The sequence below is a fragment of the Athene cunicularia genome (assembly GCF_003259725.1).
Source record: "Athene cunicularia isolate RWA chromosome 13 unlocalized genomic scaffold, athCun1 chr13_part1, whole genome shotgun sequence".
Classification (NCBI taxonomy): Eukaryota; Metazoa; Chordata; class Aves; order Strigiformes; family Strigidae; genus Athene; species Athene cunicularia.
In genome coordinates, this window is record NW_020799117.1 from 16,494,236 (window position 1) to 16,512,411 (window position 18,176).

The 18,176-nt window shown below is 45.0% G+C and overlaps 1 protein-coding gene across 3 annotated transcripts in view; it reads right to left on the reverse strand.

The window, feature by feature from the left end:
- Positions 1-7,156: 7,156 nt before the first annotated feature.
- The window catches only part of SLIT3 (slit guidance ligand 3), a 525,769-nt gene continuing 514,749 nt past the window's right edge, over positions 7,157-18,176 (reverse strand). For all 3 annotated transcript variants that reach the window (XM_026858170.1, XM_026858169.1, XM_026858168.1), the window contains 4 exons: positions 14,271-14,425; positions 11,733-12,018; positions 9,341-9,549; positions 7,157-8,249 (listed from right to left, as the gene is read on the reverse strand). In XM_026858170.1, coding sequence (XP_026713971.1) covers positions 8,011-8,249; positions 9,341-9,549; positions 11,733-12,018; positions 14,271-14,425 — 889 coding nt within the window. In that variant the 3' untranslated portion in view covers positions 7,157-8,010. The remainder of the gene's footprint in view (positions 8,250-9,340; positions 9,550-11,732; positions 12,019-14,270; positions 14,426-18,176) is intronic.

The following is an 18,176-nucleotide window of genomic DNA, read 5'->3' on the forward strand; positions in this document are numbered from 1 at the left end:
CCCCGCATAGCCCCTTTAAGTACTGGGAGGCCACTCTAAGGTCTCCCCGGAGCCTTCTCTTCTTCAGCTGACCCCCCCCCAACTCTCTCAGCCTGTCCTCATATGAGAGTGTCTTTAATTTCCTACCCATCACCAGACTATGCAGTGTGGAATGTTTTGTGTAAAATGAGCTGTCCAGTGTCATGTGGGCATCTCTGGTGGGGTTGGGGAAAACAGATCCTGCAGTGAGATTTTTTAGCATCTTAGTCCTGAGGCATTTTTTCCAGTGCCTGCACTCTGACTGTTTTCTACACAACTTTTAAGTCTAGAGGAAATTAAATAACAACTCTGTGAAGAGCCAGTAATAAACACATACATGCAACTCAGAAAAATAAGAAAAACCTAGCCTACAGCCTGACAGCTGTCCAACTGCTGCTCTCTTTAAACACACAGAAAATTTCCTGACACAGCCTTTCACTGAGGAAATTATAATTCTTCCCTTCCAGTAATGCAGATTCAGTGATTGCTTTCCTAGCCTCTGACTTTGGTCAGGGACAAAAATAGGTATTTTGTGCATAGATTTCTTACGAGCAAGTTCTGAATTTGAATACACTTAATGTCTACTTTATTTCATCTAGCAAATCCTCATACTTCATCTTCCCTTGTAAAAAATGGGAATAAAGGGCTGTGTGATAATTAATGGACTGAGGGCTGTTCAGTTAAAACCAAGATCAGCAAATCTGAAAGTTCAGTTTAAGTGCTGCCTTACAATAAGGTGAAATACTTTAGGTGAACATCATCAGATAAAACAGAATATATGAAAAAACAGGCCAAGCTCAACTCCTAGCTATCTTTAGTCCATCTCAGAGTAGAAGTTTAGCTCAAACTAGACATTTAACACAGGCCTGTGAGAGGCTCAGAACATTCTTTAATTTGCAGATCAAGTTGATTTATAGGTTACAAGCACTTTTATACTGGTGTTACTTGTATGTCAGCCAGCACGCTGCTTTGAATATCCCATAAGTAAGACTAAATAAATCTGAAGGCGGCTATATGATTGGCTATACAAATATAAATGTGTGTATATATAAATATATACTTATATAACTGATTCCAAGCAATAGTTGTTAACGACTATGCTAAAGTGCTATACAGTATCTGTGTGGGATGAAACCGTGTGAGAGGATTCTATATGAACAATATACCTGAAGGCAAGAACTTTTTTTAAAAACAGTATTTCTTACAAAGGTGCTTTCTTACAGAGAGATGAAAATTGGTTTATGGCTATATTAGAATCTCATTTATTTATTGGTATGACCAACTTGATCTACCTGGAGCTTAGTGCCTTTGGCATTTATCTCAACATAGTAAAAAAAGAAAAAAAAATCTAAAAAACCCCATCACCCCAACAATTTGGTGAGTGCTTTAGCCAGGAGAAACTAGGGCAGTTTAAATGATGCAAAATATGCTGTTGTGTAATTAAGGAATTTTAGGCTCCTCTACAGTAACTGCCTGTTGTGCATGCTCTTATCACATGCTAGGTGAAAGCATGATAGTATCTCATGTGCCACAAAGGCCCAATGTAAATTACCTTGTGGTATTTGGTTCCTGTAAACTTGCTCTGCATGCAAAGCGTCTAAGGCAGGCTGAGTCATTTGCCTGTCACCAACAACCCTTCTCAGTGGAGGACGATGGCTTCAGTTCCTTGTCACTTCACAGAAATACAATTCCCTTAAGTGAAAATTTCACATTTATTGCCTGCCTTGTGCCATACTTTTAAGTTTCTGATGAAACAGTTTCCAAGGATGAGGCTAGGGAATAGCTGGACCAAATCCTCTTGCTGTTTTGCCAGGGTGGTGAAATCTGTACCTAATTTGTAGCTTTTTCTGTCTTTGCAGAAGTTCATCCCCCACACTAGTGCAGGATGTGGGTCGAGCTGTCTCGGTAAATGTTGCCAGTGGAAGATTAGCTGGAAGACTGAACCACTGAAAATGTAACAGACGGACTCCCCATGAGTTTTGAGCTATCCCCTGAGCAAAAGGCCATTGATCCTTTAACCCTCTTGCCTCTCTTTCACACGTCTCTGAGGTAGGATGTGTACTCTTCCTCCACAGGTAAGACACAGCAGTTGTTATTTTTATGGTAAAGGAGTGATACTTGTGCCATGGGAGCAAGAGTCATAGATAGTAGGAGAAGGCAGTGTCATCCCCACACCGCCTTGAGCATCACTTTGAAAGCACAGAGGCCCTGGGAAAGGAGAAGGTCAAGAGATCATGTATGAACAAGATGCAAAGCTATGCAAGTCTCGCAGCAACTTCTGTTCCTCCTGCTTGTGAGACTATGGGATGCCCTGTGCTTGTACTGCCTGTGTGCTCTGTTATATGCCCGAGGAGGTTCTTGCTGCCTGCAGGGCTGAGGGCTGGAGCTGTTGGAGGAACAGCTGTGCTTTCTTGCACAGGCAAGCGGTACCGTGGGCTATGGGGGTGTGCACCTACCCATTCAGAGGAGAGCCCCTCTGGGTAATAAACTCTGCAGAATGCAGTGCTTCTGCCACAGTGTGTGTGAGCAAACAGTGGCAGAATTAGGGTAGAAACAGCTAAATCAGGTGTTATTCCATAAGGTGCTAGCACCAAAGTAATGGCAGCAGTATCAGCAGCGGCCTCATGATGCTGTCCTGGGGCTGCTGCAGCACACAGGCACCAGCTGCCTGGATGCCAGTGCACAGAGCCATCGTCCTGCCGCGGACGGGTGGTGCCGAAGGAGCGTTGGACACCCTCAGGTCTCACACGCACCCTCCCGGGGCTCAGCAGAGTCACCCTCCTGCTGCCGGTTCCTGCACATTACCGGGGAAAACTGTGGGCTCCCGACCACAGCGAGCCCATGACAAGTTGCAGCTCATGGGGACAGCAGGGGCTCCTTTCCTCGCAGGACCAGCGTGGACAGTGCTAGGGAGCTGATGGCACAGGATCAATGAAACCCGACAGATTATTTAAAACTTTACAGAAAAACCATGTATCACATACACATAAGCTCTGCTGAGGACTTTGGGCTTGTGTAGTTTGGAGAGAAGGAAGCTGAAGGGTGACCGTGGGGCTCTCTGCAGCTTCCTGAGGAGGGGACGTGGAGAGGGAGATGCTGAGCCCTTCTCCCTGGCATCCAGGGACAGGACACCTGGGAATGGCTCAAAGCTGCGCCAGGGCAGCAGGTTCAGACCGGACAGGAGGAAGCGTTTCTGTCACCCACCACCGAGAGGGTGGTCAGACACTGGGACAGGCTTCCTGGAGAGGGGCCGGTGCCCCCAGCTCGCCAGTGCTACAGAGGCACTGGGAGAACGCCCTCAGCCGCAGGCCTCGGCTCGGCCGGCCCGGGGCACCTCGTCTGGCCTTGACCCCAGCGGCCCTCGGGTGCCGTAGGGCACGTTCAGTCTCAGCTCATCCCGGAGCGGCACGGGGCCGCTGCCCATCGGTCCCGCCTGGCAGCACGACGGCCTCAAGCCACGGGGACTTCTCAAGAGCGCCTTGGGCCTGGCAAAGCTAGGCCAAGGCTGCCCGGCCCAGCCCGGTGCGCGGCTCTCCCGTGTCAGCTGAGCTGGGAGGTAACTTACAAAAGAGGTCACAGAGCCCAGCGGTGACAGAACCCCAGGGAGCAACACAACACCCACCCTGCAAACAGCAACACTGTCTAACTATTCCCTGCAGACTAGAAGGAACAAAGGTAAAGGAACGCAGTTTCTTGGCATTATTTGCCTCAGATAAATGGCTAAAAAACAATACCTAGAGCAACAAGCAGAAGCACAAACACAAGTGTTACCCTTGGGCTGCGGCTGGTTGAGCGCTCGCTGGGAACCTGTGTGCTGCGCAGCCACAAGCAATACTAAATGGCTGGTGTGCAAACCGGTTACTGTACACAGAAATTTTTGAACAGTTCCTGCTGGATTTTTTAGTGGACTCGGCTGGGTTTGCTTTAGGTGAAAATGCTACCATCTGCTACAATTATATAATTAACCTTCATAGTTCAGGCTTAATGATGCTCATTAAGGTTGGGTGTTTTTATTGGCTGAGTGCTGTCACCAGTTCTGCATGGAATGGCAAAGGCAACTCTAAGGGCTGTAGTTTGAAGTATAATTAGCAATATATGAGTGTTACATGGGGGCATGGGGGAGGGAAGGCTGAGGACTAGGTGGGAGCTTCATTTTATTCTGTGCTAAGGCTGGAGTGGAATGAACAGAAGAGGTCTGTTGCATCTGGGTCACTATTAATAATCAGCTGCAGAGGGGCAGCAGCAAATTCGGAATACATGTGTCAGGACATCACGAGAGGATTCATCCACTGTAGGCTGTGCATCTTCCATTTCCTCAGTCAGACCTCCTCTGACCCCAATTCCCAATATTCCTTAATTTATTCTATCATTAGTTAATGAGTGTATTTTTGCCGCAGGCCTTTCTCAAACAGTTAAAAAGCAAATAAACTATTTAATTGGTGAAATACTCAGACTCAAAAACTATGTGGCTTAATCTGTGTAAGACTCTTAAAAGGTTAGATTGTGATGCCATTAAACATGCAACCACTGTTCACACTATGTCTAAGTACAGCTGTTCTCTGTCTAGATTTGTCCAAGAGGGATGTGTGTTTCCCCACCATTTTCCATGAGCTACCTCTCGTGCTCTAAAAGGTCAGACTCAACACCTCAAATACACATAGAAATAATCTGCATCACAAGGTATGTTACAATCGTCCATAACCCAACAATTTATTTAAACTTACATCACAATGAGAATCTATTAATAAAATACATCAGTTCACACCAGTCTGCATTGCCATTTTTTAAGGGTAAGCATCTTTCTTCACTTTATATTAAAACTTTATAGAGGTAAAACTACTGTATTGTACCCGCAGTTCTTGAAATCTATTGTAACATTAGGCAGATTACAGAGGAACTTTCAGAGCTAATTACACTTCAGTTAACCTCACATTTTTGGCACATCTGAATGCTTTTTATTTCTTCTTAACATAAAATAATTCTATAACAAGTCAGAGAATCATTGACATAAAGCATCACTATCCAGTGGCAAGTGCTGCTTAAAAGCATACAAAAATTGCATCATTTGGTTACAAAATAGATATTCTTAGTTCTTTATCCCAACGCTTAACATTGAAGTGCCATGACAGAAAAGGGCCAGGAACAGGGCCAGCCTTGCTGAGTTGTTGCTGGTCACTTTGATGGAAGGCTTTGCTAAAATAAATCCCAGAGTGATGTGCTAACAAGGTGTTGATGGCTTTTATGTTGCCAGTCAAGGTCATGCCTTTTAAAGTGCCCTCCAGCAGGTGCGAGGCCACCACGAGTAAATGTCACCTTCTTATACGTGTTGCTGCTCAAGGGATAAAGTGAACAGTTTTGGGTGGCGTTCAAGAGGGGCCGTGTTTCTGCAGGCCTTGACAGTTCAGTGGCCACAAATCGTGCACTAGAGCACACAGAGGGCTTGTAAGCCACTGCTTGATCTGGATTTCTTCTGCCTGGCACCATACAGCAGCTGCTTCTTTAGAAAATAAAGTGTTTTAAGCAGGAATGAAACATTAATGGTAGTGGTATGCCAGGCACATATTTGCACAGGGGTCTGCAGTTACTTGCACAAATTTTTAAAACCTGTAGGTTATGTGGTGTAGGTTGTACACCACAAACTCCAGCTGCTATGAGCTTCTGACTTTATATTAAAAAAAAAAGCAGCCCATAGTACTTGCAATCAGGGTTAGTTTTTCCCTGGCTCCTGAGCTGTACTGTTTCAACCAGAGTTTGTCACACGAACTAGTGACGGGTATGTTTCACCGATTGCAGGCTCCACATACTGATACTTATTTTGTGAGGTGGTCATTGTGTCGGTTATGTCCCTTCTGCTCAAGGTGCTCTGGTAGTAGCAAAGAAATATGAATGAACGGCTGCAGTTAAAGAGCAATGGATGTGGCAGAAGAATGCTGAGTGTGTTAGAGCCTTCTGGCTGCACGATAGCTACATGGTCACTTTAATGGGAAATAAACATTCATAGTTGTCATGGCAGGGTTGCATTCTGTGCATCTTTCCAAAGCCCCAGACAGAGAAAAGCCCTGTTGACTTAGAATCACAGAATGGTTTGGGTTGGAAGGGACCTTACAGATCATCTAGTTCCAGCCCCCTGCCACGGGCAGGGACACCTTCCACCAGCCCAGGTTGCTCACAGCCCCGTCCAACCTGGCCTTGATTCAGCTTTCCTACTCACCCTTTGCTGAATCCCCTGATCTGAAATAATTTTGGTGAGACCGGTGAGCATTCCCAAAAGGAGCTTATGGCTCCTAGGAATCATCTCTGACTCTACCTCTCTTAGAGAAAGAAAAATTGAACAAAGGATCATAATACTTGCTATATTATGGAAAGAAAGAAATGACACTGATAATGGAACAGTTGTTGATGGGGAAGTTTGAAACTTAGAGTAAGAGAAACTTCAAGGTATCCATGGTGCTCTTTGCACATACTCACTGACCCTGAAAGGTAGCCCTGCCCAAAAACCCTCCAAAAATCCAGCTCACTCCCAGTCAATGTTTGCCTCACATTCACATTTCTATTGAGAATTGAATTGAGTGAGAATCTATCCCTGCATTGATTTCCATTTCCTATTCAGCCTTCACTCTGAACACAGCTAAAGTTAATGGGGGTCCTTTGGGAGACACCAGTGTGGGATATGAAGCAGTGCAGATGGAGAAGCTTTGGCTGAATTGGAATTGGTCAGTCTGCACCAAAGCAAGAACAGGACGGGACGGAGCTGTGATGTCTCTCCTTGTGCAGGGAAGAGAGTGCCACTAAGGTGGACAAATGTCAGCTGAATACCTTCACACGGATATAGTGCAACTTCTGCTTGGTTAAAAAGCTGTGGAAACGTAGCCAGCTGCTCAGTCCCGGAGTGCAGGTGAACAGGCAGCTACAGCTCAGCTCACACCCATGGCTCGTGTGACAGTGGCAGTACAAGCCATTGCACGGTAGGTACCTCCTGGCACCTGCGGTATTTTCATGCTCTTTATAACCTTTGCAAGTTAAAGTGTCAAGGCGTGACAAACTATGTAGCAGTGCATTCCTTACATTTCATATACAAAAAAGGGCTCAAGGCTGGGAGCAAGAAGGCACAAACTTGGGAAATAACATAGCTGAGGAGTTTACACAAAAGTACTTTGTCATTTATTAGGCATTACTTAGCACTTATTTCACATTTTGCCCCCGAATTTCCCAAAGCAACATATATTTCCCCACTTCCTTTCCCTTCGTCCCCTTCTTTTGGATAAAGCTGCCTGTGCTCTATAGATACAGTTGCTGAAGAATATAATGTGAACACAGATAAATACAACATACACAGCAAAAAATGTATTATAGTATTACAATAGTCAAATAATGTAGTTAGCCTCAAGCTATGGCAGTGCCTACGTGCTATAGGGAACCAGTTCAAGAATAGCAAGCGGAGCCACTGTACAGGAACAAACCAGCGTCGGCAGTGTTAGGCAGAGCAAGGGACCGAGGGGGAGGCTTTCTCAGGGTGCCTGAGCAGGCGAGATGGCTGTCAGTCGTGGGGATCCGCTCTCCTAGGAGACCTACCCAGAGCCTTGGAGACTTCTTCAGCCCGTATCAGTTCTGTGGCAGGTCCTTGGAACACCTTTACATTTGTTCATTGTGCATACATATAAAGTCACCCCCACATTTCTCCTGTTAGGCTATGTTTTCTTTATATATATTTTTTTTAACTTTTAACTTTTGATTTTTTTTTTTCTTACAACTGTTAAAAAAGTTTCATGGTAAAAATAACTCACTATATGATACATATACCCAAAGTGGTGCGATACTTTATATAATAAAAGATGAAAATAGTCACTTTCCATAATAAAAATAAGTTCTATTTTTAGTTTATTTTACAATATACTTAATAATTCTTTTCTTCTTCTTCACTCTGAAAGTAAATAGGTCCCGTTTTGATCGCACTTCTGAGTCGATTAAAGTGGCAAGAGACTGGAGAATGGCCTATAAGCATTTTGAGCAGCCGCATTCCACGTGTCTCTCCAGTTCTTCCGTGAAGGTGGAGCCATCGACGCACTGGAAGAAGTATTTCCGCCTTTTGCTCCGGAGAGGAACGCAGCACTGCCCGCTGCCGCAGCCGCCACGGCATTCCAGGCGGGGTACTTTGGAGGCAGTGGCACACGACGTGTAGCCCTGCTGCTTACGGACCACTTCTCGAATGATCTCTCCTTGGCAGAGATTCTCTGGTAAGGGAACAGAGATGCAAAGGGAAGAAAAAAAAAAAAAAGTGGTAACTATTTGGCCAGATATTCCCCAAACATCAGCAAACAGCCCTGCACTTGTAATGATATTCAAGGCAAACAGATGGCATGAGCAGGACCTTAATCTTTTACTGCTTAGTACCTGCCATCAAAACAGAGCTTGTGTTACACAAATGTGTAATATCCGGCACAAGGCAGAGGCCAAGCAGGCCTGCTGGCTTTGATCAGCAGTTCTGGAAGTGCTTTAATGGCTGCTGAGTGTTGAATCCTGCAACACTCCTGCAAAATATGAATTAGTTTTACTACGTCTGCTTCTCAGGATCAAAGGTTAGCCTGCTCTGCCTGACATTAGCAATATGGAGTACCTGAAAGTGTCTGTGCTGTTCTGCAGTCACTCTGCAGCAGCCAGATACATTTTGGTGAGGCTGTGTATGTGTATAATTTGGAAAGTCTGTGGTTCATTCACAGGAAAGGCACAACCTAAATAAAAATAATACAGACCAGCTCCTTTCTGTACAGGAACCAAAAAGGCAGAAAGGATGAAGTTAGAACTCGCTGTTTCCAGCAAGTCTTTTCTGGTCAGGGCAGAAGAGTTGGGCCCCTGACCTAGCAGCAAAGTCCGACATGATCCGTGGGATCCCCAGGAAACCTGCCAGCTGCATCAGAGGGAGCAAGCTGAGAACCTTCTGAGGATCAGAACCTCCTGCCCTCCAGTGCCTGCACAGGGCAGCTACAAAAGCCCTTGGCATGCAGGGCAAGACCTCCCTTCCCAGCACTGCAGTTAACTGATCACTGCTTGCCGAGGGCAAACCTCACAACAACCTCTCCTTTAAACATCCCACCAGAATCCTGGGAGCAGCAAACCTTGAGGATTCAGGAGACAGAGAATAGAACCCTTCACTACAGATGTCCCCCTTTCCATATGTTTGTAGTGTGGTTCTTTTCTTCTCCCTGACTTAGCTTTACCTTCTATTATTTGCCATTTATCCCCAAATACGAGTCACATGGAAGAGAGGTAAAACCAAACGTGTAAACCAGAAAAGCAGTGTCCTGGGCCCTGCGGCCAAGCGTACCTCTGTCGCAATGTTCTCCACTATAGTTGGGATCACATTCGCAGTAGGGTTCTCCATGCTCGGAAATTTTACACTGCCCATGGTTGCATTTCAAAATCCTGCAGGGATTTGAGGAATTGTTCTTCTTGTCACAGTACATGCCTGTGTATCCCTCCATGCACTTACAGGTGTAAGCAACATTGGCCACCATGCACTTACCATGCAGACACCTGGAGAAAGAGAAGCATTTAGAGCTGGCCTGTGTTAAACATGACAGTTCCTTTTCCCAGGGATGTTTGATTTTAGCATTTCTGCTCATTTTATTTGGATACTAATCCAAAACCAGCAGTTCAGTGTCAAACATGCTGAAGAAACTGTGAATTTTCAGTGAATACTGGATAACATTCAGAGAATACATTTAGAATTTGTGCTCCTGAGTGATCTCTTTGAAAAACATGCTCCTCGTGAGCATGGACCAATGCTTGGCATCCACACAAGACAGCTCATATTTACAGCATCAGCACGTGGAACTAAGTGCCAACAATCAAGCTGCATGCCCAGGCTTCCTCAGCAGAATTACTCTACAAATAATATCAGGTGATGAAAAAAAGTGTGATAAATGAAGGTGCTTGTGGAAAAGCTATGCACAGACTTATCGACAGGCAGTTGTAGTTGAAGGGTTCCCTGGCTCATGTGGTTTGCAGTGAGCTTTGGTATTTCTGAGGAAAACCACAGGGAGGGGTGTTGATCCTTAGCAGGTTCTCTGACACCATCCCTACTTCTGGGACAGGAACAGGCTTGAAATGGACTGAGGACAGGGAAGAAAGCAACACTGTCCAGCCAAAGAAAAGCTGCTCAGGGCTTATAAACCTTTGCTATATCAGGTCCTACTTGACATAAACCCGTGTCTTTCTCTTATTTATTTTCTTTCCGGTACTTGCTTCTGTTGAAGCCTTGTACATTTCATTTTTAAGCTTTGAATTAAAAAGCACAAATAATACAAGCAGTTTCAGTCAGGACAAGACATGCAAAATACTGTAATAAAGGGAGTCACGGTCTATATAAAGCAGTATTTTCTGCCCCGCTAACCAAAGGTGTGCTTGGATAGTAATTCTTGCTATCATCAACTACCTGTTCTTTATAGTTGCATTTCCTCACTGAGATTAATCTGTGAGTGTTGGAGCAGACGCCTGCCAGCAAGGCAGTTCTGCCCTGGACACAGAGGGCTTGGCTTTAAGGAGACAACTCCAACAGGCTGAAGTGATTTAGTGAAAGATGAGACAGTATGCGAGCATTAAAAATACACACAGCTACTTCCCTTAGCAAGGGGGCTACGTTCATGATTGCATCACCCTCCTTGGATGATGAGAGAAACAATCTTCCATCACACAAACATCTGGAACTCCCTTATTTTTCTCAGTCCAACCACTACAGCTTCATGTTGATGTTGGAAATTCAAGGATATGTCTGGGCCTCTGAGTGTTTCTTCACTTGGGTCTTCATACTGTTGGTCTGTAAACTGTCAGGTACTTCTCAACACCTTCCAGGGTTCAGTACTTTGCAGAATTAGACCCAGAAGCAAGTTTAAAGTGGTACCTCCGCCAAGTGAAATTTCTGCTTTTAAGAGAGTGGTTACTCACTGTGTCAATTTGCCTGTCAAAAGTATGTGCTTGTGAAAAGCCCCTTCCACAGACAGTGCAACCAAAGTAGCTTCTAGAACAAAAGTACTTCCATCTGCTTATGAAACAGCTCTGAGCTATGCAGACCGCTGGTCTGCGCTGGACTGCTTCCTTGTGTACTTGTCATAACTAAGGTATTCATCCAGCATTTCTGATGACAGCCTTTGAACTGCAAGAGCTTTACACTCATGATCCCTTCACATGCAACTCCATGCTGTCCTCTGAACTTGCAGTTTAAAGGGGTGTTTCAGAGTCTACTATTTAAGTCAGCGATTGGGGAAATTTAAAACTGTTCACACTGGTGTGCATAATGGTCTTCAGGGACTTTGAATACTGGGCCCAATGGTGCTGTGAGCATATCCCTAAAGTGTGCACCTCCTGCTCACAGGTAGCTCTGCTCCGGGTAGGTGTAGGCACTCACCACCTCAGAGGTAAGCCATACCCATTAACAGGAGTTTTCATCTTTTCATGTGTAGAATCACAGCTGAACACAAGACTTGCAGTATTAACACCTTGGCTCCTCCAGGACAAAGAGCTCATTTGGAGAGTGAGCAATATCAGAAGAAGGAGTGGAAATTGAGAGTTGCCATGGATGCTGACTCACAACTGTCAATAATTTCATGTGGGAACCCAGCACCTCCAAAAATAGTCAGATGTGGTTTTACAAGATGAAATGTGAAATATGCATTAGCTGTAAAGCTTCCACCCTCCCATCAGCATTTGTTTGAGCTTACTTGTGGTTAAGACATGGGTCTCCAATTTCCTGGTCACACAGGGGGCCCGTCCAGCCCGGGTGACATTCACAAATCACGCTTGTTTTCTCCAGGGACCGGCAAATACCATGCTTGCAGATGTTACAGGATTTGCAGCCAGGAAGGACTCCTAGAGACTGCTGTGGTAAATCCTTGAAATCCTGCAGCTCATTATTGATGCGGACATCGTGAATACACCCATGAAAACCATTTGGTGTCTTATCTGCACCCTGGCGCAGTGAAGATAATCCAGTAGAGGTTGGGATCCCTGTGGATAAAAACAAAAAGGGAAGGTTTACTCACAGCTACCATGAGGGTATATAAACTGTAATTGCTAACGTTTCTTTTCTCACAGCCCTTTATAATCTTTAAAGAATTAATTTGCGTAGGACCTTTGTAAGGTAGCACAGTCTCATTGTCCTCATTCTGGAAATGGAAAGATACAAAAATAGAATCACTTGCCCAAGCTTACACAATAAGTATGTGACCAAAAAAAAAAAAAAAAAAGCTCAGGTTTTCTGGCTGATGGCCATGTGTACTTGTCCTTAGATGATGCTCCTTCTGCCTATACTTTAATAGTAATTATCCTTCTGCAAGATTTAAGAATGTCTTTACTTGCCAGCAGGTAGCTACCACCTCTGGGATAAGCAAGATAAGCAGGAGTGGTGTGAGTGCACCTCATCCAAACTACTGCAGGAGAACTCTTAGAGACAGGGAACATCACTTGGAGACCAGGCCAAATCTCTGTGGCGAGTACTTGCCATCTTGTTCCAGCGCCTGAAAGAGTTCATGTGCTCGGATGGCCAGCAGATTCTTTTGGATGCTGTGTTATGCCCTTCTCACTGACATCTGCTTGGGATGTTTAGCTGCAATAGCATAGGCAAGTGCTTCCATTTTCAACCACCTAAGGCCTCTGAATTTGCTATCCAGAAGTAACTCCACTGTTAAAGATGGTCTTAAACAAAACCGGCATCTTTGTTTAATTGTGCGTTACAAGGAAAGTTGCTAGACCAGACGATGTAGTTGGAGAGATGGACAAAATTCTGGGTACATGAAGGCTTAGGTCTGTCTTAAAGCTTAGTGTAGATCATGAACAATTTCTCTGGGGTAATTGAATCAATTTCTTTAACTAAACAGTCTGCAGTGGCACTCATGAGAATGCTACATGCAGAGAGGCCGCACATGCAGAACAGTCAGGATTTTTAGAAAGAAGCAAGAAGAATTTTAATGGGAAAGAAAAGAAGGCTCCACTGAGCCCATGGCTTCTGGTATCCACTAGTTCTTCATGTCAGGTCTCAGGTTTGTCCTGTGAATGCACTTTTGTAGGTACCTTTTGAGAATTAGTATTGATCTACAATGCTCATCCATTAACAAAGCTTTTCCATGTGGCTACTTCCCAAGTTCCCTGTGTATAAATTGCTGTAGGGTTGGTATCTTTTATGCTGTGCTAGAGGGAGAAATTGTGATGGCCTCACCAGCAGATTATCTTTGATGAATAATGCTCTTTAATAGCCTGTAACATTCTTAATAGGAGCCAATTACAAAAGTTTAGCTCTGTACAAAAGCAAGAGTAGCCAGTTTTCTGCTTTACAAGGGCAATATTTAGGGTTCTTTTAGAAAAGTGTTATAAAAGGGAATTATTTACAAAAGGCTTGACCAGCAGCAAGTGAAGTTGTTAAGTTTCTACTGTTGGCTTCAATGATCTTGTTACAAATACCTTCTGAGTCTATTATTGTTCTGCTGACTTTAGAACAGGCTGACTAAAATTCAGGAACTCCTGTCACTGAAAGCGAGAGATTTCAACATCAGTCCAGAAGAGAGCTGGGGGACAACTCTGGGAAAAACAAATCGACTGGGATACTCATTATTCTGGGCATCTGTTCCCCACCCCACTTGGCTCCTCTGTCGCTGAAAATTCAGTACTGAATGTGAAAAAACTTCTTAACTGAAGTTTGAGCAATGAGAAAACTATTAGCCAAGAAGTTCTTAGTCAGGTTGTGTGTTAATAAGGTTTGGAGGTTTTAATCCTTTTTTTTTTTCCCCAAAAAATTTTTAGACCTCTATAAAATTTCCAGCAGAAATACTACCATTTATGGTATATTTAAACCCACTCACTATTGATTTGCTTTTTAGCTGTGACTGTTTGTGATACTTCCATTCTATTCTTCAACCACAACATCTTGGTGCCAGCCAGTTCTGAAACCTTACAAATGACAAACTGCTCTTGCCATGGCTGTGTAACGTAGGAACTACCCTGTGCTGTGCTGAGGTTAACTGCCCCGAGCTGGCCTGCGAGCTCGTGTGGCTGTGTGCTGGGGTGCTAGTGGACTATGGAAGCAGGACAGCAGAGCTGTGGTTTCCAGGCTCTCTGTTCAGGGAAGCCCCCTCTGGCAGAGAGGAAAGGCAAACTGCTAGTTCCACCCCCCTCTCCCCCCTGGAGTGTCCCCTCCATATGATGGAAGCTGATTTCCTTCTGAGAAGACTTTTCAAAATCTCAAAGTCCAGAGCAACTCACTATACCTCCAATGTAGAGGGGTGTGTTGAGGCTGACAGAAGACTGTTTCTGGAGTTTTCCTAGACTCTTGGGAGTCCCCTTGTCCACCACCAGGTTCAGAGTTTGATTCAGCATCATGAGCTCCACACTATGAAACTGCCCATCATTTACTGTTTCCACACTAAAAATAAAAGAAGACAGAATTAGATGACATTAACAATGCCCAGCCTCCCCTTCTGTGACATCCTATGTCCCAGTAACACACCTTGTGAGGCACAGCTCCCTTTACATGCTCCTTTACAGCCACCATGTTCTCAATGTTTTCCTTGAGCATAAGCCTCCCAGGTACAAATTTAAACATTGCTGGTGCCTGTGCAGGCAGTACCCACGCACACATAACACTTGAGAAGACAGCTGATCAGGGTAGTAGCTGCTGTGTTTGTGTTTCCCAAGACAGAAACGCAAGGGTGTAGCTACATGATATATTGGCTTTGGTGACAAATTACTTAAAATCCCTTGTTCTGTGCTCTCAGCCACAGCCTGATGCCCCTCTGTCTTGCCCATGCTGCAACCTGGATCACTGAAACAATTTCTTCACGTATGGTTAGTTTAAACTCAAATTATTTCACAAGGGCAGGGAGGGGCTGCAGTTTGGGGCAAGAGACAGCAGGGGCCTCTGAAACCAGCATTTCCTCACAGCAGCAGTATCTTGTGACTCCATGCTGAGGTATAAGGACAGGCTGAGTTTCCTAAAGCCAGAGAAGGAATTCAGGAGGCTTTGGCTTATAAGTGGCTGGGGTGCTCCGTTCAATACAATACAGTCCTGCCTGAACGCAAGGGCAACAGACAAATTGCTACTCCTCTTTGAGAAACATTTAGATGTAGATTGAGGCTTGAGAATAAGACAGCAGGAATTCGGGGGGGACAGGGAGCAGGTAGCCATCTGGGCAGACAAGATATTAAAGGCACTGTGTATTTATTGCCCAGGTGTTTTTAACACTGATTTTTCAAATGCATGAAGCCTGCAGTGAGTCAGATAACAGCTCTTTGCTAGTCTGCACCACATAAAATCTTCATCTTCAGTCTCCCAGAAATTAAAAGGTCCAGCGATACAATTCAATTTGCACCACACTATCATATTTTACTGTCAGGGAAGCTTCAGCCCTCAAGCCTTTATGCTGCACGTTGAAATTCCCTGAAACAACCCAATGGCTTCACATACTCCTAAAAGCAGGGTGGGGCAAGGGTGGGATTACCTGCCCTTGCGTAAGGAGGGTTTCAAATTAGGCTAGTGGTTATAGATGTGCTGCGACTTTTCCACTGCTGTAGATGTAATTAAATGGTACAGCCTCTGTTCCATATGCGTGCAAACACCAATGCATAATGAGAATCCAATAGCAGCAGTGGTTACAGACGAAATTAGACTGTGGGCTATGTAAACTGCCCACATGTGCAGTGTTGCCAACACATCTTAAGCTTGGCCTGCAAGCACCCTTTTCCGTATTCCTTCCAGCAGGCTCATTAGCTGGGTGGTGGTTCTGTTACGTCCGGACAGAGACAGAAAACACCAACTGTGGGATTTAGGCATCCTGAGATACTGCTCACCCAACAACCTGGATTTGGGATTACTCACATTTTCTTTACTATCAGTGGAGAGGAAAAGGCAAATTTAAGGAGTGACTCATCTCTAAGGATGAATCACCTTTTAGACCTGTCCAACCTAGATGACATGCTGCCCATCTTTAGCGCCCAGTCCCGCATAACTGATGTGTATGCCTGTTGTAGCATGGAGATAGGACCTCAACTTCAGAAACATGACTTGGGAATTACCAGAATTCAGCAGTTCCTGGAAGAAGTTTCGTTTTCATAGTGTTTTACAGTAGACATGACATAACCAACTATACATGAGCAATGTCAGGCAAGAATTCAGCACTGCAGGTGTTTCTGAGGATGTGCTGGTTTCAGAGTGCACCGCTCTTCCAGAGCTTAGCTAATGTGTCTCTGATGTGCTGCTGTCCCCACAGGTTTTTGGGATGAATTACAAAGACATATGCCTTTAAAAGTTTACGTAAGACTATGCAGTTTATAAGATGACAGCAGTATATGAGCACCTTTACTGCGTGGCTTTATCTAAACGTGATGTAAGTTAGTTCTGCCATAGAACAGCTCCCAGGAAAGCTCTGCTGGCTCAACTGCTCATTCTTGACCTGCAGCTTGGCTGCAGTTGCTGCCCATCCTCAGGCTAGCGAGAGCGCTGTGGGGAGCCAGGTCTCAAGAACTTGGAGCTGATGGTACCATTTAAAATGTTCTGAAGGAAAAAATATGAAAGCTTGACACTGTACAAAAATCCAGACCCAGTTGATCCAGCAGACAGTCTGGCTCAAAATACAGCTGCATCAGGGCCACTGCAAGGGCAGTGAGTTGCGTGGGCCGGGATAGGAGGCTGAGGACTGTGCTACACTCACTGTCCCTGGTGACATAGTGTGTGCACCTCAGAAATACAAGCCTGGCATCACTGTACCCCAGTCCACTGCATTGGGGCCCACACCTCTAGCAGACTACTTTATGGATTGACAACTCAAGTAAGTTTGAAAACAGCTGGTCCAAACTTTCTGTTTAGATATTCTTGAAATCTGCTAAGTATCTGCTACAGTACAAGAAACATCTGTGTTACAGCAATGCGCCGACTGGGTGATCTCTGTGTACTCCCTGCATATCTAACTGTTGTGTTGCAATGCTTAATTCATATGGGTGAAGTACTTAGACTTCCAGCTGAAAGGTGCGAGATAAATGGAAATGCATATTTGTAACTGTTAGTCGATGCAAAAGTGCAAATGAAAGGAAGAATTATAGCCAAAACCTATCAGCTCAAGAGCTGATCACTGAGGAGGTGGGATGGATGGCTGTAAGACAGGGAACCCTTCCCTGGTGGGATCAGTATCTGAAGCTAACGCACAAAACTACATTGTTATCTGAAGAAGGCCAAGCTATGACTATTTGTCAGAGGACAACACTATCACATCTGGCAAGGCTGGCCTTTCCCTGGGCCAGGATTTCACAGGCATTAATCACCTACTCCTCTGCAGCGTGTGCTTTTTCCAGATTAAGCCTTGACTAACAGGCAAACAAAAGTCTGTGTGTCCTGGCAGTGGAAGCAGCCACCCCATGTGGTGCTCAGGCCTTTCAGCATACCCAGGGCTGGCATTTTTGCTGGAAAGGGAGAGGTCCCTGTCTGTAGGTACATCTGGATGAGTATTACTCAGTCCTGACTCTTTCACTTTTTAACTCCAAATTAAAGTAATCTGTGCCTGGACTTTAAGAAACAAAGTAATTTACAGCCGTCACCTAAAACACTGCTGTTTGGTAAAGCAGATAACGGCAAAACAAAGCACTTGTTTGCTTTTTTGAGATGACACAAACATCTGATAGAAAAGCTGAACGTGGACAGGCAGGATGGCAGAGAATCCCCAGCCAGCAGATACTTGTGTTAAAGCACTTACTGCTGTTGCTGACAGAAAGATGCCTTATGGATTTTGAGAGAGATGGAGACAACACTGGGGGAGAAACCAGTGGTGAGAGAAATGCTACATGAACTCTTCTGAGAGGCCCTTATGTAGCTGGGCCTTTAGGAGACTCAGCAATCGTCTGAGACAGCTGGAGACAGTGGCTTGGCGGGAGATGAAGGGAGGGAAGCCACAGACGCTGAACAGCGCATCACGGCGCAGCTCGCAGCACAAACTTGCTGTGCTCGGCTTTTCTTCAAGGGGCCTCTTCCTGACCCAGCTCTCTGCAAGGGTTTTATTAAAACCTTAATTGAATTCTTACTGGGGATCAGGTGGTCCTACAGAGCTCTTCCTGCTGAGAGCGCCCGCCCCATGGAAATACCTGCCCCGGAGGCAGGGCCGACGTGTTTCACCGACAGCCCGCGCGGT